Below are 24,075 nucleotides of genomic sequence, written 5' to 3' on the forward strand. Positions count from 1 at the left end.
TGCACCCAGTTCTGAGAAGGAAGCAAAGAAGTATCCTCATGTCAAAGGTTAAAATGCACCTGACCAAGTACCCCTTACCTAGCATTATAAAACAGTCATCATGAAACAGCATGAACTTGTGGGTTTTTCCACTATATTCTGTAAAAATTATATCTTTAATTACCTTAGGCTAGATTTGGTAAGTAATTCATGCTTTGTCAGAAGAATCAAACATTCAGTTTCAGACTGTGAGTAGTATCTCCATTCTCTCACAGTGTTTGAGTTCTAGACAAGATGAATTAAATGAAAGGGCAAAGGTGAAAAACAAGACTGCAGCTCAATCCAGTGGCATCACATACTACAGTCAGAGACAGGTACTTCAGTAAAGGAGGAACATGAGGACACCTTTAGTATAATAGTTCTAAGTAAACTACAATACAGACTATAAAACTCAGGTGAATTGATATTTAATACATAAGACACTGGAAGCAAGATACCAATTTCACATCATAAATTAGCCATTGTGCTAGTGCCCAAAGATTTGGCTGATTACTCACTGCTTTCCCCTAGTGCTTAAGCAGTCTTTTCCAAAGCAAGACAGTTAAACCACAAAAACGTACCGTAGTGTCCACAGCCCTGACCTTCCCAGCAGGAACGTGCTTTGGAATGCCTTCGTCTCCTGATATCATCATGCAGCCTTCTGCTCCAAGAGTAACAATTACGAGCTTACACCCTCTTCCTAACAGCATGCGTCCCACCTTTTCTGCATCTTCAAGGTTGCCAACTGGGATGCCCGTTAAAATTTCTGCCTGGAAAACAACCCACGCAAATGAAAATCATAATCTGACAGCATTCATTTTTGGACAACTGTTGCATTTGAAAACAGTATTTAGTATCTTTTAAAAATGTGTATTGTAGGATGATCATGAAACCACTTCCTACGCTGATCTTCAGCTGTGTCTTGCTCCTTGCTTGAAATCAGTGTGGTACTTCAGGCACAGCAGACTAACAGAGAGCAGCCTAGGCACAGAGACACAGGAGGTGTGGGTTCTGTTCCAGCTTCTACAACTTACCTGCTATACAACCCTTAGTAAAATCACATTTCTCCTACATGTCGCTGTTTATTCATCCGTGAAATAGACACAGTGACACAGTCTTGGCAAAAGCATTTTGTGGTTTAATGTGAAAAAATGCTGCAAGTCAACTTGGTCACTATTCCTGAGGGAAATTTATCACTAAGTGAGGAACTTTTAAAATACTTTTTAAAATTCTCAGTGTTCAGCTAACTAAAGGGACATCACAAGGGAAAATCTCTTTCACGAAAAAAAATTTGCTCAACTTTGACCACTCTGTTCAGTTTAATTATTAAGTTTATATATTTTTGGATGAGAATAGCTAAAATTTATCTGAAGCCACCTTTGGACAAAGACCCATTAAAAAATTATTATATATTTGTGTTGCAGCCATGTCCATATGTCTCTGTCACCTGTGCTGGCTCTGTACAAATGCAGTTAAACTTTTCTTCTAACTGATGGTGAGCTTAAGTAAACTTCTCCCAGCTTGGCCTTAAAATTAATCTCTTCTAGTTCCACACAACTAAGAGCAAAACTTCACCAAAATCTGCAATGAAGACTTCAGAATCAAACAACATTTTCACCACTTCACACATTTTCTTGATGGCATTGTATTGTCATGTGTAATGTGCTTTTTCTCTTCTTTTTGGAAGGGAAATGAACAAGAATGAAACAGGAAGAAAAGGAAGAGAAATTGTCTTTTCTCTGAAACAGTCTAGCAGGCATAATACTGTATGCCTCCAACTGTAAGTAAACGGACACATTACATTTTGCTGTCTTCACTAAATTTTGTCCTGTTTGCCCATGAAAAGGGAAGCCTTACTGTAGCTGGCATTACAAGGCTGCTGCTGCATCTTGAAGAATGCAGCCTGAAGCATTTTCAGATACCTGCTTCATAGCCGAGCATAACTTCCACACTCCTCGGGCTTATTTTCAGTGGAAAACTTTCTTTGGAACCTATTCAGCAGCCACTCTCCTGACCTTTGCTGCATGGGCAGCTCAGCTTCTTGGGAAACAGCCGCTGAAACATTTCAGACGGCCTTCCTCTGCGTGCCTGAAGCTTGAATTCAGCGCTCGCAGTTCTCGATGTAACAAAGTGACCGAGCACGTGTTTGGGGAGCGCAGCGAGGAGCGGGCGGCAGCGGGGACAGACAGGAACTGCGGCAGCCAGCGCCGAGCGCGCCGCCCAGCCCTGAGTCACTGCTCGCCGCTGCCACTTCCCGAGCTGCGGCCCGGCCCCGGCGGCAGCAGCCGCGCCGCGCTCCGCAGGGCCGCACCGTGCCCGCACACTCCCTGGCGTCCATCGTACCACTCGCACAGCCGTAATCGCTTCACTTTTAAACACACATGACTATAAGCGCTGCAGTCCCTACTCAGGCAAGTGCACGAATTATTTCATGCGCTGTTGATGTGGTCACTGCGAGGCAGAGCCTGGTGCGGCAGGACTCGATTGTTAAACTTGTGCGTGGTCAACGTGTACACCCAACTTAAAATTACTTTTTTTAACCACACTGATCCCAGACAAGAATATAGTAAAATCTAAATTATAAGAAGGCAACTAAATCTGTCCAATTTTCTCTTTGGCATGCCATCATGCTGCTCGAACTTCTCTTGCGGTATAAACTATTCAAGCATATTAAATATATTTCAGTCTTTAAAAAGTTATAAAAATATTTTCTGGTAAGAATTTTTTTTTCAAAAAGTATCTCACAAAATCTTTTGACTGTATCTTCTTCCAAGGTTTCCAGGAAATCAATTCACTAATGACAGTTTTGGAGTAACTACAGATAGATGACATATAATATTAAAATATATATGTACACTCTATTCAAGTGTCTGAAAATTCCGAGTCTTTTTGTGAATTTTAATATCTCTGGAGCAGGAATTATGTATTCCTGTGTTCAGAACGGCTGGTGCCCTGTGCTACAAGAATAAAAATAATTTCACAGAAATCCTTGAATGAAACAGGGAAACTGAATTTTCAGAGTACTTTATGAGGGGCAATAACTCCAAACATTCTAACTCTGTGGAAAAGTCTCCAGAAGGAGAGTGGATTTGGTTTTTATAGAGTAACAGTAAATCTAATATTGGTTTATTTACCTGATATTTATGCTTCTATAAGCTCATGAGCAAGGTAAATGAAGCATTTTAATATAATAATTCTTCCTAATGAAATGCACAACCTGTATGCTTAGCATTATGACAGCAGTCAGCTTTGTGCTTCCCATGTCCCAAATCAAAAAGATTTTTTGTTTGAGTAGTGAAAGAATTGTTTTGGGACAGATATTTGTAGAAATCTTTCTTTTCATCTTTACACTGCTTATACCAATAAACAAAATTATTTTGAACAGACAGAGTCTGTATAAAAGTAGATCTTTGGCTGCTTCAAACCATTATCATCTAACTCATCTACAGCAGGATGGTACAACTAAAAAACACTGGAACAAGCTGGAAGAACCATAAAAGCAGCAGAAGCCAGACAGATTCTGTGCCAATGATTAGAAATTGCAGTAAATGTCAACTGATGTTAAATACTGTGGTGAGTTTTTAAGTTCCTCCCTTCAGTAGAATCTTATTTAAAAAACAAACTGTGGTACAATTGAGGGAAATAACTAATGGTTATGTAAAGAAAAAATTAAATAACAATACTAAAAGCCCAACGTGGACATTTGCCATCATACTGTACAAAAGAGCAGCAAATGAAGAATTTTATTTTTCTGCAGCTAGTCCCATAAAAGTAGTCAGTAAAATGGACTTATTAAAGCAAGATGGCATTCCTCACAACTGTTGTCAGAATAAACCTATGATGGATATTATATAATTAATCTACATACTATTTTCAAAATGTTGTTTGCAAGACTGGTAGAAAAATTTAGCTAAAGCTTTTAATTTCATAGATAGGGAGGTTCTTGGCCATAGTCTTTACCAATCTTAGTCATGTCTCTGTCTCTCTTTAGACTGTGGAGTCTAGTCATGGTAAGCTGACACAAACCAGAAGTGCTACATAAAAGAAAATGGCCCTGCTTTTTCCTTGCCACTCCTGTCCAAATGGCCCACTCTCATGTGCCAGAACAGCCATTTGTGTGGCCTGGAAACAAACTGAGATTGCCAGGCAAATCTGTGTTAAAACTAACACCACCCTGGGTCCCACATTAACTGCAAAAGTCAACCCAAAACAATTAACTTCTTTCAACAGCGACAGTAATTTACGCTGGCTACAACTGAGAATGTTCCCAGCATAGGAGCATTTGCCAGTTCCTCTAGCTGCGGTGCATTTGGGGCAGCCACCTCCAGGGACATGTTCTGGATCCTTCGCTTGGCATTTGCACAGCCAAACCTGCAGCATCGTATCTAGTTTTGGCAACTCTGGCACAAGTAAGACACTGAGCTAGCACAGCACACTGCAGTGGAAGGCCATGCAGACAATCAGAGGGCCAGAGACCAGGACATACAAGAGGAGGCTGGGAGAAACAGGCTGGTTCAACCTTAAGAACTCCTGGCTAAGGGGAACATCTAATTGCTGTCTAGGGCAATTTAGTAGGTGGGTATAGAGAAGATGAAGGCAGAGTCTTCTTGAAGGTGCACAGGGATAGGGCTAGAGACAACAAGCACGAACTAGAACATGGGAAATTCCAGTATTAGGACAAGCTTTTTCACCACAAGGGTGATGAAGCAGTGGAACACGTGCCCAGAGGTCACGCGGGCTCCAGCCTTGGGAGATTCAGAACTTGACTGGACAAAGCCCTGAGCAATCCATCCTAAACTGGACAGGCTTCACCAGGGTGCTGAACTAGCTGAACATCCAGAGGCCTATTCCTAACTTCCACAATCCTCTGATCCTCAGCAAATACAAACTGGTGAAATAACAAGAAGTATTAATTCTTTGGGGAGCAGTCCATCATTTGGACTGGGTTTTGTGCACCTAGCACAGTAACAACTTAGCAAATGTTCCCAGGTACTACTGGAAGAGAAATAATAAATAATAACAGGGAAACTGTCTCAGTTTTAAGGCTAATGCATCTAAAACTGCATATGATAATTTAAAATACTTTTCATTTCAAATATTATAACACAGTAAGTCAGTTGGCTACAAACTTGGCCTGTACCTTAGAAGATTTCATTTGAGAATGACAAAACAAGAACTCAATCTCATTAATTCTAACACATGTGAACAGTCCCCAAGAAGTAGTACAACAGATTTAGTGTATAAGAAATTGCAAGGTCAGGCCACAAGCCAAGCTAGTTCCAGTTGTTTCAAATTAAAAAATTTTTACATACAGGCAGGCAGAAATACTTATCGTGCTAGAATAATTAAAAACTGATTGAAACGAATTGGCCTGAAGCTAAAATTTCCCTCCCAAAAGTAACATCTTTCATTTTAGACTAAATATGGGAAAATTCATACTTTCCAGCAACTGATAAAAAGGGGTTTAGAACAAAGATGGAAATAAAATATACTGTGAATTGCTGGCAGCTTCTATGTAATGGCAGAATAGTAGCTTTCCATTACTTAAATCACAAGAGGCAAATTCAAGAGATGTTCTGAAATACTGTATTTCTAAAGGAATTTCTAAAGGACCTGGTTTTGTTTTGACTCCTAGAGAGATCAATTATATTTTCTTAAGGAAGATTATTCTTACTATTAATCTCACTATATTAACAAGCAGTATCTTAAATACTTATCCCAGTACTTAAATCCCAGCACTTAAACCCTTATCCCGGACTACAGAAAAAGTTTTATAAACTTCATATTCTCTGAATCTTGCAAAAGGCAATAATGTCTCTTGATTCTGGACATACTAACAAATATTTATTCAAAAAATTATCTATCTTCTGTTAATAGACAGCAACACTTAAAAGGAAACACTAGGAATGTATCTGTTTTTCAGTGTTATTTTTATACATCTTACAGCTTTAACAAAATCAGCAATTAACTTGTACTTTCTACTTTTGAAGCTTTCTACTATTGCAGCTCCAATGCTAGTATTTAATTAAATCTTTGCAAGGCCTTATTTAGATCAGAAGTCTGATACCCATTTTACATTAGGGAGAAAGTAGTTCCCAATTTTGCATTAAAAATAGCTTGTCAAACTTAATCATTTTCTGTAACCATTCAGGAGGTTTTCTTCTCCTGAAGGGCTCCTCAGTAGTCTGTGAACAGAGAAGCAGCTGTTCTTCAAAACGTTTAGGATCAAATTGAAATTGCTGATGTGCAATATATTTTGGTTCCTAACCTGCAGGGCTATGTAACTGCATGCACATGCTAAAAAAGAAAAACAACACATGAACTGTATTGACATTGCGGTTATGCCTTGAGCCATCTGCAGCAAGGAATCACACAAATACGTGGGAAAAAAATGGTAACTATTCCTTGTCTGGTATAGGGTTGTCTCCTTTTCAACATTTATAGATGACTGAAAAGAACAACCATTAGTTTTCACCAGGATGACACTGGATACATTTATTTTTCATTAGAAGAATTAAGGGAATGGAGAACTAGCACATTCCTGCACAAACCTCAGGGATTAGGCTGTGCTACATCTGGGAATTAACAAACTAGTCTCAACAAGTTTGATCTTTCTGGGAAAAGATAAAACTGAACTACAGGCTAAGCAGTGAAAGAACTGATAACCTTGCAAGATTTGTTCTGACATTTTTGTTCATGAACCACATAAAAAGAAAGTAATGTCAGACAAAAAACCCTCTGTTATTGCAACAAGCAAGAGTGAAAAGAACAGCTTGTGAAGAGCCTTCTAGACAAACTAATGGTAGATAATTCACTGATAGTGCAATTTTGTTTGCTTCTCTCTAGCACGTAATCCATAAGAACAAGCTGTGCTGTTATATCAGATACTGCATGTGATTTCATTAAATCCTAAAGCATTTAATAAAGAATGGAGTATAAAGTGTTGATGTTGTATTTGATATTTGCATGTTTGAGAGCCAGCATCCCATGGCTGACACTAGAGCTGACATCTCTAAACTTCTGTTCTGGGACAAAGGCATTGCAGATCAAGACCCTAACCTTTAGAGCTGTAAATAACAGAAACTTCTGACTCAGTAATAATTCAGCTAAACACAAGGACCATCCCCTTTCCTCATCTTTGATAATACAAACACTCCACACAGTCTATGAAGATGTCTTAAACTATATGGCTGGAGTTCTCTTTGACAGCCAACATGATTTTCTGTTACAAACATACTGTTCACATATTATCCACAAACCACAGGATTTTATAATTTAAAAGTTTTAAGTTTTTCTTGGTGAACAAGGAAGAGAGGGATATTATGATGAAATTGTGATAAATACTTGAAAAAATAAATTACTAAGAAAGGCAAACCAAGCAATAAAAAAAAATCTGTGTAAATTTAATCTTGTCTTAGAGCACACATCTGTGTTTAAAAGAATGTTTTAGAAGCAGTTGAACTGGGCAGCTCTAAAGAATTCACCTTCAAACCCAAGGTGGTTTATTAACTATTTAAAAAACTCAGTAAAGATAAAGCAGAAATGCACTTTTTTTTTTTCCTTGAGGTAGCTAAAAACACCAGATAACAAAAAAAAAATTCCAGAAAGGGTAAAGCTGAAATAGGATTTTGGCTATAAGGAAGACATTTGAGACTTAGAAATACCAAGTAAGAGAGGCAATGGAGCTGGAACAGAACACCTCAGGAAGGAAGTGGCAAGCAGGACATTCAATAAATTTGGTCGTAGAGAATAATAATTTTTTAAAATCCAAGAGAATGACCATAGTGGCTTAGAGAAAAGGTCCATATTATCCAAATGCTATTTTCTAACTGCAATTGCCAGTAAATACTAAGGGAATTTCTAAAAAAAATAGGATAAAAATATCTTTTCCCAGTATATGTTCAGAATCACCAAAGTCTTAGGTACTCCCTTATTTAAGATGATGATGGAAATGCATATGTAGTCAGTTGAATGTATAAAGTTTAAAAAATTAGATTTATCTTTAATATTTGTAGAATTAACTTGCTGATTTTAAGTGTCATGCAGAGATGTGACTGCTAACCTTTATTTGGGTATGTAAACATTTGTCTGTATATCAAACTTCTCAAGTGTACTCATTATAGAGCTCTGAAATTAAAGAAAGTCATGAAAGATAACAGAAAACAGATGGTATATGAACATACAACAATTACTAAAAAAACTACTTTCAAACTTGTGACATAAGAAAAACAAATGCTTGATTTTTCCTTTTTTTCTCTGCAACAAGAAAGGAACAATGGCAATAGTTCATCCCTAAAAATCAATTCAATACAAATCAGACACACACAGAGAATGAAATCAAACAAAATCGAATATTACATTTGTGCTAACATAATCGATTTCATTGCAAAGTTTCAAAAGGTTGTTTCTAAAACCAAAGGTATTTATGAGCCATTGTTGTTCTCAGAATATGCTGTACACTTGGATTTATGCTCCCATGATATGGCTGGCAGGAACTCCCATATGTCTAGCATTTCCATAAATTCAGAAGAGATGAGCCTCCTCAACAGCAGAGAGCTTATTTCTGTGCCTGACCTTGCATCCAGTGATCCAAGCTATCTTCACATGGTAATTACTTTTTAAAAGAAAACAGCAGAAAAGAATGCAAACTGTACCCCCAGCTCTGCAGGAAAAGGTAGATGAGTGAGCAGGGATCTATTATAATTATACACCTGTATTTCTTGTTCTCTAAATAGAAGTAATTTCTTTTCTCCATGTGGTGGTAATAATAATACCCCTGGATCCAGCAAGCTTCACTTCTAAAGAATGCCTCTTTCAAGACTGTCCCCTAGCAATAAAGTACAACAAAAGGAAAACTCTAATACATGTGATGCAAAGAGAGAGAAGTCAGGAATAGACAAGTAAAGAAAAACAAAGTTTTGTTTCTAACATATGGGGGAGAAGTTTTTGCAGGGGGAAAAATATTAACAAGTGGCATTATGAAAAAGGCAAACAACGAATGATATTTACTAAGTAGTGGGAGAGTATGGATGTTCTCAGCCCAAAATGTGAGCCATTGCACCATTTAGCCAATCCAGAGGCATAGTCCAGGCATAAGAGCTTTCTGATAGCATTAAGAAAACATGATACTGGCGTTCCGCAAGTCCCCTGAACAAGAATAAATACTTTTCTTTAGCATTCTCTTCATCACATAGAATTGAATTCTGATATCTGTGGTACAGTGTCTGAGCCACAACTTGTATCCAGTTGATAACTGTATTCCAGTTATCCTGGAAACTCTGGCTTTCAGAGGCCTGAAGAGCCATAGCATCTCCCACCTTGCTATTTAGCTAATTCTTGAATTCTCTGGACCATGTCTACTTGGCAGACCCATAAGGAAACATCCCAGAATAAAATTTACATGTCTTTTTGGGTTACTTAGGCTGACCCTTAAATGCTAGAAAGACTCATGGACTGAGAACTTCTGATATAGTTTGTGATGGGGTTTAACAGAAATTTCAAAAGAGGGTAACTGAGCCTTCAAAAATTTACACTGACAGACATTGTCATCAAACAAAAAACACGACAAGTAAGCAGGGCCATGCTCTCTCTTAGCTCTTCCCCCTCCTCCCCACCCAAAGGGATCATGTGCATTGCAGAATTCATGTTTTTTAGAAATAACTTTAATTCTGATCAGGGCATGGCTCCTATCCAATAGGTTACTTCTTCCACATTCCTGTTTATATAAAGAGAGGGTGAGGGGAAGGAACACAGCATGCCTAATGCTAATAAGTAGCAAATTTAAACAAAGGTCTTATGGGATGAGGTTAATTTGTCTCTTGTGACAAAACCGATTTCCTTTGGGAGAAATAACTTGAATTAGAAAAGAGATGAAAAGGAGGGGGAAAAAATGAAAAAAGCAAAATATAGGTTGAAGGCCAGAGAATATTCACTGAAAACAGATCTGACAGGAAGAGGCATATGAAGCTACTGTTTACCATCAAGTGCAGCAAGCGTGCATCACCTCCTGGCAACAGAGTTTAAAACTGTCAGAACACTATGGCTAATGCATTCCTGCTAATCATATCAAGGGACCACAGACCAAGGACAAGGAACTATTTTAATATTTACCACTCAGTGATAACATTTAACAAGTGTCCTTTCATGGATGCATTTTGCTGATCTACTTGTAAGGAAGGCTGGACCCAACTTTCCTGCTGCAAACAGCTAATTTAATTTCAAGTGCAAGATAAAGTTATCTTAGAATACTCCTCTTTGCTGGTTAGATCAGGTAAGAAGAGCATGGCTCAATTTTCCTGCTCCCTATGCTGTATTTCTGAGAAGACTATGCTGAAATTTTCCTGCTTAAGACCCCTTCTTTAACATGATATATGACAATTACCTCAGTTTCATTGCAGCAGAAGATATCAGAATAGGTATAAAACTGTGGATCTAGGTCAGCAAGGGCTGGAGCTGGATTAAACAAAGTCTTTACTGGAAAAAAAAAGAAAGAAAAAGAAAATCTAAATCTGGAGTGTTTTAGATTCATAAACTGTCACTTGAAAGACCATTGTGTTTCAATCACAGACCCCAATATTTATTATTAACACACAAATTACTCTCAGTGTCTGCATACTCCTCTTAAACAAATACTAAAAGTTTTGCTTATTATATTAGAGTTCCATTCTAATCCATGTGCAGGCACCTGTCATGATTGGAACATGACAGAAAAGTTACAGAAAAAAAAACCCCAAGAAATTATTAAATTAAAAATAAAGACAGAAAATGCTTAGACATTAATGCAATTTGTTTAACTGATGATGCTTCTTCCATGATATTAATAAGTTTTACAAGAACTGATTTAGTTCTAGAATTTTTCAGTGTCGTTATCTGAGTTCTGTACATGAAGAATCACGAGTTATGGAGTAATGAAGGGCATGTCCAGACAAGGAGTTAAATATGCTTCTGAATGTGTTACCTAACTTGTTCAAAATGCCACATTATAAAACTGTAGTGTAGACAAGGCACTGCATATTTTTAGTATGCTATCTGGCAGAGCTAGACCTAAACTTAACATGTGGTAGAATATGTTAGTTACCCTAACTTTAAATTGTAGTAGCCTAAGGCCCCAAGTAGCAGAAGCAAAGGTTTGTCATGAGGACAGTGTAAGTGACTTACTCACTATTAACATAGCAAGTCTGCAGCCTTGGTTTTTCACTTTGCCAATTCCATGATTAATACTTGAGTCTTAACCACAAGGCCATAATTTTTAAATAAAGCACACTCTTAGTTCAGAAATATTCCTTATAGTCAGTGATCAAATCTTCCAATCTGAACGCCTAAATGTTCAGTCCTAACACATATTTAGACTGTAAGCTATAGCATGTACTAGACAGACACCCTGAACATCTCTGAATCCCAGGTAATGCCCCAACAGACAAAGATGCACAGAGACATCTGAAATCTGAGTACCAAGAAGTTTAGTGATTGACACTTAGAAAGTTTTAGCCTTTGACTGCATAACTGTATCATGCCTCTCTACCTGCCTCATTAAAAACAGTATTAAAGTGACAAAGACTTTTACTCAGAAGTCAGAAAATGCCAGGATTAGGAATTCCAATGAAATCTTAATGTGGCTCCCCTAAATTATTACAATACAGTATGTATTATAATAAACTCTTTAATTATATGATCACATACCACTGAAAAACAGCATGTGATCACATAATTAAAGACTGCAACATAATACATATGCAGAAAGGAGACAAATTAAGGTTTCACAGGCAACCTTAACTCTTGCATTTCCTATTTTCTTAACTGCAACACTAATGAAGTCATCTTAAACATAAAACTTTAAGGTATACTTCCCTAGGTAAAACAAAAACCAGCACATACTGGAAAACAAACTGTCATGTGGTATCATACTGACATGTTCATGGGTCAGGAGCAGCACTGGAAGTGTTCCAACTTGGGTTTTAGGTAATACAGACTGATCATGAGCACAACGTAATATACTACTATTAGTTTTCTCCCATATTTACTATCTGCTGAGCATGGGGTAGATAGTGGAACCCTAAGATCCCCTTTCAGGTTGTGAAGAAGAGCATGGCTTTTGAACAGGATAATCTGTTTGGTCATCCTGAGGAACTTATTTTCTGCTGAAATTCTTTCACAGAATCACAGAATCATAGAATGGCCTGGGTTGGATGACCATTGCCCCTTGTCCTGTTCATGCATGCTTTGTAAAAAGTTTGCCTCCATCTTTCTTGTAGGCTCCCTTCAGCTACTGGAAAGCTGCAACTAGGTCACCACTAAGACTTTTCAAGGCTGAACAAACTGCCTTTCCTCGCAGGAGAGGTGCTCCATCCTTCTGAGCATCTTGGTGGCCTCCTCTGGGCTCTCTCCAGCAGGTCCATGTCTCTCCTGAGCTGGATGCAGGGTTCCAGGTGGGTCCCAGCAGAGCAGAGGGGCAGAATCCCCTCCCTGGCCCTGCTGCCCACGCTGCTTTGGCTGCAGCCCAGGACAGGTTTGGCTTTCTGGGCAGTGAGGGCACATTTCCAGCTCATGTCCAGCCTCTCACCCAGCAGCACCCCCAAGTTCTTGTCCCCAGGGCTGCTCTTGATCATCCCCCAGCCTGTGTTGATACCAGGGCTGCTCCATCCAGGTGCAGCAACTTGTACTTGGCTTTGTGTTTATGAGATTCCTATAGGACTACTCCTCGAGCTTGTCACTTCTCTCCCTTTGCCAAGATCCATTCTCCTCAATGGGTTTTTATTCTTTATGCCTCCTTGCATAGGAACTACGCAATTATAACCTCTTTAATTCAACTTTCACCACATCTGCTCTCTTTATGGCCCACAATTCGTGTTCCCACTTCCAGTGCCCACAGCCTCCTCCCTGACTCTACCTCCATTTTCCAATATCTATTCAACAAATCCTAATCTCTGTTCCAATTTTGTTCCTCTTTCACCTTCTCCTTTCTTTCTTCCTCTGCCACGCCCAAAAATCTATATTTCCTTTGCCTGAAATCAACTCTCCATCACCAGCATTTCCATCTAGCTTTTTGTCTTCTGTATTGAAATTGAGGAAGCTGCTGCTCTGTGCTTCCTGGGCATACAAAAGATCCTTAACAGTATAAAAGAAGTTGCCTAAAACCAGATTCAGGAATTACACTGGAACTCATGCTGCCCAAAAGGAAAACTGCCTGTATGGACTGATGCTCAGGGGAAGGTAGCTGTGAAGCTCTTAACAATTTTCTGATGTCTGTGTGAAAGGTACTTATTTTCCAAAAGTTGAAAATACAGTTAAAATCAGGCAGGTTTCCATACCATTGTGGAGGCTTATCTTTAAAAGAAAGCTGCCTTGCTATCAAGTCTAAAGTAAATTTTAGGGTAGCTGGTATTCATAATTCAAAAGCTAGGGTAGGGTGGGAGGCATTTTCCATTGCCTGGTTTCTGCAACCACAGTGCTTTGGCAGAAATTGCGAAGAGTTTAACCACAGACAAACAGCTGTTATGAAAACTTGTAGCCCAAGATTAAAAGCTTGAAGCATCCGAAAAATAGATCTGTTTCTTGCAAGTGACATGGAACCTTTAACTGAGGGACTTCCAGATCATTTTTCACTACAGTATTAATATGCTGGGCATTATCAGCCATCTTTTATGGAGTCTATCATTAGAGAAGTCCAAAACCAGACTTTTGGAGGCAGCAGCAGCTTCTCACCATTGACCACTACAAAACTTTATTTGTTCAGTCACATTTCCACTACAATTTATACCCACTTCATATAGTTATTCACAACCCTTCCTTCCTTCCTTCCTTCCTTCCTTCCTTCCTTCCTTCCTTCCTTCCTTCCTTCCTTCCTTCCTTCCTTCCTTCCTTCCTTCCTTCCTTCCTTCCTTCCTTCCTTCCTTCCTTCCTTCCTTCCTTCCTTCCTTCCTTCCTTCCTTCCTTCCTTCCTTCCTTCCTTCCTTCCTTCCTTCCTTCCTTCCTTCCTTCCTTCCGTGCCACCATGACAAAATGTCATGACATGTACATAACATGATGAGATGCCCTCTCCAGCTTACAGATCCAGATGACATTCACTGAAGAGAAGCAAAGAGTTCTTGCTTGTGTCTCCATATTCTTTCTCTCTTTTGTTTATTTCTTTCAGTAAGAATGAAGAAAAACAAGCAAAAAACCCTCATCGAAACAGAGGTTTGAGGCATCTGGGTATGCATCTGTTTTACACAAAAATAGTCAAGTGAACATTCTAACATGAAGTGCTACATAATACATGAGGGTATTACAAGCTAAAAGAAGAGAATTGCATTAACAATTTACTGTTGGCTACAGATAGGTTTTTACAGCGCTACAAACTCAGCTGTTTACTTAGATTTGATGGCACATGACATTTGAACATGTGTAGCCTATTGTTTTAAAGCAGAAGCAACCAAACTTCCCTGACAGAAGAGCTGCACAATGATAACACACTGACAGCACAGAACTACAGCTGGCTCACAGTTAACTACTATCTTTTCTTGATATATTGTGCTGTCTACAGTTGCTAAGTGATTGCATGTCTGTTCTGCGTATCAGGTTTGAATTTTTCTCAATTGCTTTTAAAAATCTTGTCTTTTCTTCTGTCACAGGCTGGCATCTTGCCATAGGAGGGTGACAAAAGTGTGGAGCATCTTGCCAAAACTGTTCATAGAGTTAGAAATGGACAAGATAAGTCATGGATATTGATTAATTATTCAACTAGAGTCCATTAACCATTAGATTAAAATGCTGTTAGCCATTTTCATAAAAGGTAATGACAGAAATATAGTACAACAGGTGCACAACAGGTCATGGTGCAGAAGGTGAACTGAAGAGCCTACAGTTCCAGTATGCCATGATCTACTGGAGCTATCCCGCGCTCAGCTTCAAGAAAATAGTAATCCCAGTTGCAGTCTGATCCCAGTTGCATCCCTGATCTGCTGCATGAATGACTATGCTATGAGCTGTCTTCTCCCAGCCCGATCTTCTGGATAGAAGGGGAAAACATTTTTTAAATCTCATATAGATGCCTCTCTTGCATAATTATTTACTTAGTGTTCAAATACTGTGGTAATTGTGCTTGAGTAACTGAAAGCATTACAGGCACTTAAACAACAAAAACATTATGTTGGTAATGAAACCCCATCCTGTTCAAGCAAAATATCAGCTTTCATCTACGTATATGCTACACTGCAGGAACAATGCCCTACATTTAAAAGTATAGTACAGTAACAATTTTCTAATAATTTCACAGACCATGACTGTGTCTATGCCATGGCATCATGCCCAGTCACACAAGAGTTTTAGTCAGGAAACAAAAGCTTTTTATTTTTTAATTTTAAGGATGTCAACTACTATACAAAAAACCACAGCCATACCTACTCTATGCTGGCAGAACAAGGGCATAAGTCTGGTTTTGAAGTAATTTTATTCACTTTCCTGTGTGGGGAACTTTACTGACTTGCATTCATTATGCCTGTTCTGCTCTGGAATCATAGCAGAGTCAGGCCCATAGTGCCTGACCTACCAACATTATACTGTATTTAGTCACAGCATGAAAACAGGAGGAAAGGCAGCACCAGACATATACAGGGAGATTATAAGGGTAGGAGTTGATTTGCTATCCAAGGTTAACACTGCAAAAAATTTTAAGTGAATTCAGTTCTCATTAGCATAGCATGAATTTGTTGGCTATTGTTTCAATTCTAAATAAAACTAATATGACAGAAACCAGAACAGACTACAGGATCTTTATTTAGAAAGCATGATAAAGAGTATTTTTCATGTAGCACAAATGAAAGATAAAGAATGGCTTATGTTAAATTACCTCCACTGGCACGTGCCATTTTCAGAGCTTCAAGAGAAACAGCAGGGGTTATTTCTAGCTGGCAAACAACCACTTTGGCCTTACAGATGACATCAGAAGCCCTCTTCAGGTCTTCAAAATTTAAAAGCAGGTTGGCTCCTGGGACTATGACAATAACATTCTGTCCTAAAGAGAAGATATTGTGTTTTTTAACTTTAACTTTGACAATAAAGTACGTAAAACAATTCCTTTCACTTTTTACAATACATTTCAGATGAGTATTTCAATTTACTTCCCAAAAAAACCCATTAAAATTGTATGCATTGCTGACATTTTCAAATACACAAATATTTCAGAGGATAATAAAAAAGACTGAGGTACTAATGAACTAATACTGCACAATAAACACAATATAAATTCCTTTGGGAAAGATCATATTTGGGCATTCCACAGTCTTATTTTGGTGTCTTCTGTGAACTCTAAAGAAGCACTGCACTAGTCACAGTAGAGATGGTGGATACATGCTGAGGGTGATATTTGCATCTTCCTAAAATATTCCAGTAGCATTTGGAAGAGAAAAGCATCAATGTGATTACTGAATTCATATGCCAAAAATGGTATAAAAATTTTAATTTTCCCATCAGCTGGGAACAAAAAGTATTTCACACAGCTAAGAAAATTATGCATGTTCTTTAGATTTCAGAGAAGCAGGCTTACACCATTTACCTGAAATATTTCAAGTTAGTGCTCCTCATCATCATGAAAACCAGAACCAGCATGTCACCAAAGCCCAGAAAGGTGATGCCTGTGTCTTAGGAAAGTTTTATGAGAAGTGAGTAAAAAAGGTGGGCAATAGCTTCTTCTGCTCTTACAGGTGGCCAGAAGAATAATCTAAACAAAGCTGTGCGTGTGGAAGCATGGCAATGTCTCAAAGCACATCTAAGATCCTTTTTATTCTTGTAGTTTGTTTTACAGTTAGGTGAGGTTCATTTACGTAGGTTCCAAATATTCTTTTGTTTTTCTTCAGACACACAAATCACCTTCTTTTATTGCAATTTCTTTTTTTTTTTTTAATCTCTATTACAACACTTAGAGACCTTCAGGCATGGGTGCCTTCCAATTAAAATTTATTATTAATCACTCAGGTATTAACTTCAATAAGTCAGTTGTTCCTTGATTTACAGGCTCAGCCCGCCCCCGCTGAAGATTCCTTTAAGGACTGTCAATCATTAAAGGCTACCAATTCTGTAATGAACTGAATTACTCTGCAAATAAATATTTATGTTTTTAATACATTATTTTTGTTGAATGTGACTTCAAAGTCCTTTGACTAAGAACGTGCAAAGCTTCTCTCTCTAAATACATTCCAAAAAGAAAGCAGGACAATGGAAAGAATAATATAGTGATCTCAGAGGGAGGGACCCAAGCTTTCCAAAGCAATTCTGCTGTCAATGGTTTGGTACAGAACAGCTGCATATGAAAAGCAAAACCTCAGCACTTAAAAGCCAACGCCCTGCTTTTCAACAGACAATGATGGGCATCTTGGATAAAAAACAAAAGCAAACAACACAAAAAACCTTCTGCAACACGTAAATGTTACCAAAGATATCTGAATCCTGTTGGGGAAATATTCTAAGGCAAATTGTGCCTATTTTGCGGAGCGTATATTTTGATAGCTTTAGGGTACAGCAGTGCAAGCAGTAAAAGACAGAATCAGTGGAACAAGAATCTCTTTCATTTCTGCCTGGCCTCTGTGCTTCCTAGAGTCTCAGACTCTATTCACATGTCTTGCTGCATTATCCTGCTGAACTGCTTTAGCTGTACTGACATGTATATTATCATCAGACTTTGGAGGTAATGGCCCAAGGCAGTAAGGGGGGCTGTTTGCTCAAACCCATATGTACAAATTCAAGGTAGACTGTGCTACACTGGATCATAGTCTGAAGATTTTCTTCCTAACTACAAAAGGTCAGAGACTTAGAGACTGCTTTCAAACCTGCCAGGGAGATGCAGTACCTACTGTGGTGCAACAGTCCAGACAGACTAAACCCAAGCTGGAGGAAAACCCCCCCCCACCCCATTCTGTTCTTAGCTATGTATACCAGACTTACTGAATGATAGCAATCACCACAAACTTGCACTGGAATGCATGAAGGCAGAATCTGGACCCATGCACTCACAATTAATACAAAATTTTGCATTAACAGCAACCATTTTGTTGAAAGAAATTATTTCTTGCCAGGGAAATCAGATGGGAATTCAGCATCAGGGACAACAGAGTTAAAGACAGATGGCAAAGAGGGGTGAGATTCATCTTGTCCAACATAAAATAATTTTTTAAGTTAAAAAAAAATCCTACACACTAGAAAACTCTAAGAAAATTAATTTTGAAAAATTGTTTTTCTATGTTCCTTCAACAAGGAGAAGAGACAAATATTTTCAGAGGTTTTTTTAGTCTTATATATCTTATATGTCTGTTTGAGGAGGAGATAAACTATTGTCCAGAAAAGTCTGTGTATCTCTGTTAACCCTGGGTGAAGCCTTAAACTGTAGACCTAACTTCTAAAACTACTCCAGTGAGGTAAAACATTACCCACACCAAGAATGAGAATAATGTATTTACTGCATTACTGCTAATTCTAAAATCTCTTTTCTTAGACTAAAAATATCAGTTTTGATGGGAACATCTATATAACTTTGAGTTTTGCAGACATCAGCTAGAATATTAAGGGCCACTTTCACACTTGCTATAAGCTGTAACAGCTAAATGAAACCGATAAGCTTGCACAGGCTTACACCAGATGGGGACTGGGTCCAGTCAGGATAAATGCCGCATGCATAAAAACTGTTCTAAGTTGGGCTTCCAAAATTGCTACTGCCAGTTCTCAGAAAGATGGATAACTCAAGCCAGACCTTTTTTTACATGGGTCATCTTATAGATGACATCAGATGAGAAGTGCCAGTGGAAAAATCAAAGGTCAAATCAGTAAACACCACAGTGCAATAAAGATCTTTAAAACTGGATGAGATGCCTAAAACCCATCAGTAGTGCTTAGAATGAATCAAAATATCAAACAGATCAAACAGTGTGATTGTAACAATGGCTGCAGAGTTTGTGCTTAATAATTCACACAGAAGAAAATTATATTTGTGATCAGAAAAGAATGTCACAAGTAAAACATGTGCTGCCAAATCACATAGTTCATGAATATGAGGGTGGGTTTGGGGTGTGCTATGGTATCCTAATTTCTAGGCAATGACTTAAAAGAAATATTGAAGAGTCTCGCACATAAAATATTCAAGTAAATAAAGAAAGTCAATATGTAGAAAGTCTTTAAAATTCAGGTGACATTTCTTCATAAACCTGAAGGTTCACACCAAAGATTTTCCTCTGTGGAAATTATAATAAAAACAAGTTGGCATATGTACTCTAAGTTTGCCTTATTTACTTAGCCTTACCTAAATATATATTTTGAATGGTTTTTTTACTAGTAGTGCTTTGGTACCAAAGGTACACTCAACTTACAAAATAATGTCTATTCACTATTCATGAATGATTAATAACTTTATCATAAAGTCAGCACAATGCCTGTCTCAAGTGAGGGTCATCATGCAGTGTTCTGTGTAGGTGAGCTCCAAGTCCTAACTTGCAATAATCAAGAGAATTTTAATCATGACTTGCCAAACTCTGTTGTGCCTCCACTGAATTTTTGCTAGGAATATGAATATGAATGTTGTTAGACTTGTTCAAACCTCTAGTCCAGTTAGGCCAACATAATGGTTCCATCAGCAATCAGTACCAGATATGGACAAAGTTGCAATAACCTTCAGAGTTAATAATGTAAAAAATTATCCACAAAGAGGGTTTTTCCCTCACTACATGTTTGTGTAAAAGTACATCATCACTTTATGGAGCTCTTACCATCCAATATCACATTGCTAGCAGAAGGTGTGCTAAGTGACAGAGCTAGTGGCAAGAGGGCAGACTGAAAGGGGAAACAAAACCTTGCGTCTGTGATGTACCTCAAAGAAAATGTTAAGAAAAGCAGCTGGATGTATCAGCTTTTATCCTTAAGAGAGAAAGTACAGATTTGGATATACAAGATCCTGGTATACTTGTGTTTAGTCAAATCAAAATTTTCTGAAAAGGCAGCAGCATAAAAGAGAACAACTGAAAGGAACACAAGATCCCAGAAATATTTCTGCACAGCTTTCTGAGACCAGCCCAGAGGTCTTTGCAGCATCTGTGGGCTGTACATTTTTCAGTGCAGCTCTATAAACTCGTTAAACACCTCTCTACCATTCTGCATTAAAACAGAGATTGAACCTCTCTATCTTTTATTGAAACTATACTGTATTGTCCCAGAATATAATCAACTTTGAGATTATCAAATGTGCCTAATATTTTCCAATTTTTTGCACTTTGCCAATTACAATAGTGGGTGAGTTATCCCTGTGCAATTCAGTAACCAGCCAAAAACTTCCAAGAAATTCTGCAGTGCCAGTTAGACAGACAGAGGTAACATCAGGGAAGATTTCCTTCAGAGCCTCATCTGACTCTGATCTCTACAGGTTGTCTTTGCTCTGCCTTCACTCATACATCAGAGCATCATACACCCTCTACCTTTATATGTCCTACTTCTCCCTGTGATTTTTCTCAGCTGGTTTGGGTTGGTATTTTTCCCAAGTATCAGTACATGTAAAGAATTGGTAAGAAGGGAAGGTTAGGTGTGTAACAATACAGCAGCGAAAACTTGTCAATTTAAAGAGATGATAGCTATGGTTTTTATTTGTCCCTCATCTTAACACAAAACAGCATCACCAACCCCAACTTCAAATGCTTCCCTTTCAGGTACAATTTGAACTAGCAGAAACTACTTTACATCAGTCCATTGAGTGCTGTGGTGTTTCAGCTATGCCAGCACAGCCACTGCAGTAAAACATGCATGTGTAGACAAGCCCTTTGAAAACTGCTGTAAAGCCTGCTTAGGTCAAATCACCCAGGTTTCTACAGAAAAAAAAAAAAAAAAAGAAAAGAAAATGTCTCTTGCAACAGCAAAGCACATAAGTACTGCTATTTTACTGCAATTTACTCAATTCAGGCGCCAGATGGTTTTTGAGAGAAGTAACAACAAGAACCATTACCAATTCTGTGCATCTGTTTGCTTTAGAGCATAGTTCTGACCAGGTTTGCTCTTCTACTAGATTTTAAATTAAATTTGAGGCCAGTGCTAACTTAGCATATGATTTTTCAGTTACTCAGAGGCACAAACTACATGACTTTATGCATTATTCATGTCACTATGTGAATCACAAGACTGTCATATACCCTTCACACTGACACTAACATGTAAGATAGCCCACTGTGAACCTCATGGCCCCAAACATCCACGTCCCTTTCCTGGTGCTAATAAAGGTTTTACATCCACTAGATTGTTTCGTTCCTTATCCTTTGGAAAAATTATTGGTGGTAAAATTTTAACAGGTCATCCTCTGTTCATTCAAGTTTAGACTGTTTTTATCTCAGCTGGCCATGCATATGAATTTGGAAATTATAAGACTGGTTCTTATTCTACTAGTCTGGACAGCAAGCCTAGTGCAAGACATGTACAAAACAGTGATGCCCTGGAACACTACTGGATTCCCACTGTCCCTCCTGTTTACAATGGCCATAGTGACTGTAGGCAGCATAAGAAGTGTCAAGAATTGCTGTGTAATCTACCTGCTGATCCAAACCCAGAAAAGGAGGTGGAAGTTAACAGGCAGTATCCAGGTTATCCAATGTATTAGTGTTATTTACCTTATTTCTGACTTAGAGCTGTCATGCAAAGCTTGGATTAATCTTACTTAGGGAAAATTAAACTCACATCTCCAACTAATTTGCCTAATTTTCCTGAATATTCCTGTGTAGGCTTGCCTTTAGTCACAGTTCCTTCCTGGTTTTGCTGCGTGAGTAAATAGTTATGTTTCCTTTCCCATTTTGAGCTGTAGCCCAATGTACAACCATCAGGTTACATAGAAGCTTGGTAAGTTGATGTGTCAGCTAAGCTGTGGTAACTGTTCAAATGAAGCCTCTTAGCAACTCCAGAAGTGAACTAATCCAATCACACTTAATTTGTTATGTTTGCATAAACATTATCAGTCTTGAGCTCCACATTTTGATCCAGACACACTTTTTTTAAGGGCTCTCAATTGCTTGAGGAAATAGCTTGAAAAGACATGTAGATGTGGCACTTAGGTAGGTGGTTTAGGGGGAGACTTGGCACTGCTGGGTTAATGGTTGGACACAGTGATCTTAAAGGTCTTTTCCAACCTATGATTTTATAGTAAAAGTGATGGGTAAGTCATAGTAGGAAAGGAGAACTTTAACCTTCTAATATACTGTGTGTTCAGGACAATATAAAACTAGGTTGATCAGCTGGCTGATTAAATTATGCTTGAGGAAAAGATATAAAGTTTTCTGAGGACAGTTTAGCAGTCTTAACAAAAAATATGAAAACAAGCCAAATCTTTATTTCTTCCTCTGCAACATAAGAGCAAAGGCATAGGCTAAGGAAAACTAGCATGGAAAAAAATGCCATTTCACTGTGTACTCATCACTGCAGATGCAACTTGGAATCAAGATTTGTGGTAAAATTACAAGATTAACAGAAATATTTCTGCTTATACTGAAGACAAGTCCTTTTCCTGATTGAGAGCATAATGACTCACTTGGTGTCCTGAGGAGGCAAACCTTTCCCTCATAGGACCAGAGGAAATGGCCTCAAGTTATACCGGGGAGACTTAGATTGAATATTAGAAAAAAACTCTTCACTAAAAGGGTTGTCAAGCACTGGAATAGGATGCACAGGGAAGCAGCTGAGCTACCAACCCTAGAGGTAGTGAAAAGACATGTAGATGTGGCACTTTTAGGTTTAGTGGTAGACTTGGCACTGCTGGGTTAATGGTTGGACTCCATAATCTTAAAGGTCTTTTGCAACCTTAATAATTTTACAGTAAAAGTACTGGGTAATCTGTAGTGGAAAAGGAGACCTTTAACCTTCTAATACACTGCATGCTCAGGAATGTAAAACTAGATAGCTCAGCTGGCTGATCGAAATATGGCTATCACACTGCTAATTTAAGCATCTGATTCTGCTGCTTTTAGGCACCAAATTCTACTCTGCCTGCAATAAACAGAAGTGAAATAAAGTGTGAATAAAATCTTGGAAAAAAAAGAAAAATGTAGGAAAAAAAATCCACAATTAACAGTGACAAGTCAAAGGTTTCTTTTATGGCTGAAAAGGCAGAACAAAGAGGACAATTCAGAGCAGAAATATGTACCTTCACTGTTGACAATTATTGAAGCAGTTCCAGTAGCAGCATCTGTAGTTTGACCTACAAATGCTAAGAAAGGGAAAAGTTAGAGCATGCACTAGTTCAATACATTACTTTCAACCAATAGCATGTGACACAGTTTAATTGAATTAAATCTAAAATGAACCCATAACCTCCAGCAATTTAAAAATGCTAATTACTCTTTCATGTGCAACAATGCCAGAGAAGCTAACAACAACAAAAAGTGTTAATTTACACCCACAAAATGAAATACGAGTCCAACATTCTTTAATTTGGCTACATCTCTGCATTAGAGAAAGCATGTTATTTATACAGCCTTCTCAAGCACTCTACTCCTACTTGGAAATATTTCTTTTATCCAATGAAACAATAGAGTCAAGGCTAAAGAAAAACAAAAATACTAAAACAACCCAGCATCTCATTTTGTGTAGATTTGCATTTCAGCAGCAATATTAACTAATGCTATAAAGGCAGTAGTGGGGTTACATTGTATCCTCTTTGGATTATTATTCAGAAAAATTAATACCATGCTGGCAGCACTGTCTGTTAGAAAGATTGTTCCATGTTTCCTACTATAAGAACCTGTTTTCAACTGACAGCAAATTTGTCAAATACCAACCAATGATAGGAAATTGGTAGGTAGAAACCAGTAGCACTGTAGCAGAAAACTGATAAAAAGTTAAGGGTTTCTTTTTTCTTCTCCAAAAACTGTATTTGAGAAAAATCTACTATTCCATTTGAGACAAATTCTGGGGACCTTTTGTTTAAGGAGCTCTGGTGTTCTAACATTGTAGAATATGGATTTAATGCTGGGCTAAAGTGGGCTTCTTTCTCAAGATGTGCCTTTGTGGCCAGTTTAACAATCTGCTGCAATTTGAAGAAGGCAGAAAAAACACCTTACATCATGCTCATCT

General features: G+C 38.1%; 1 protein-coding gene across 1 annotated transcript in view; it reads right to left on the reverse strand.

The window, feature by feature from the left end:
- Positions 1 to 24,075, reverse strand: part of RBKS (ribokinase) — a 71,710-nt gene that overhangs the window by 21,098 nt on the left and 26,537 nt on the right. The window contains exons 4-7 of the mRNA XM_063152036.1: positions 23,147 to 23,209; positions 15,845 to 16,009; positions 10,400 to 10,491; positions 600 to 788 (exon numbers count right to left, since the gene is read on the reverse strand). Coding sequence (XP_063008106.1) covers positions 600 to 788; positions 10,400 to 10,491; positions 15,845 to 16,009; positions 23,147 to 23,209 — 509 coding nt within the window. The remainder of the gene's footprint in view (positions 1 to 599; positions 789 to 10,399; positions 10,492 to 15,844; positions 16,010 to 23,146; positions 23,210 to 24,075) is intronic.

The sequence above is a fragment of the Melospiza melodia genome, chromosome 3 (assembly GCF_035770615.1).
Source record: "Melospiza melodia melodia isolate bMelMel2 chromosome 3, bMelMel2.pri, whole genome shotgun sequence".
Taxonomy (NCBI): Eukaryota; Metazoa; Chordata; class Aves; order Passeriformes; family Passerellidae; genus Melospiza; species Melospiza melodia.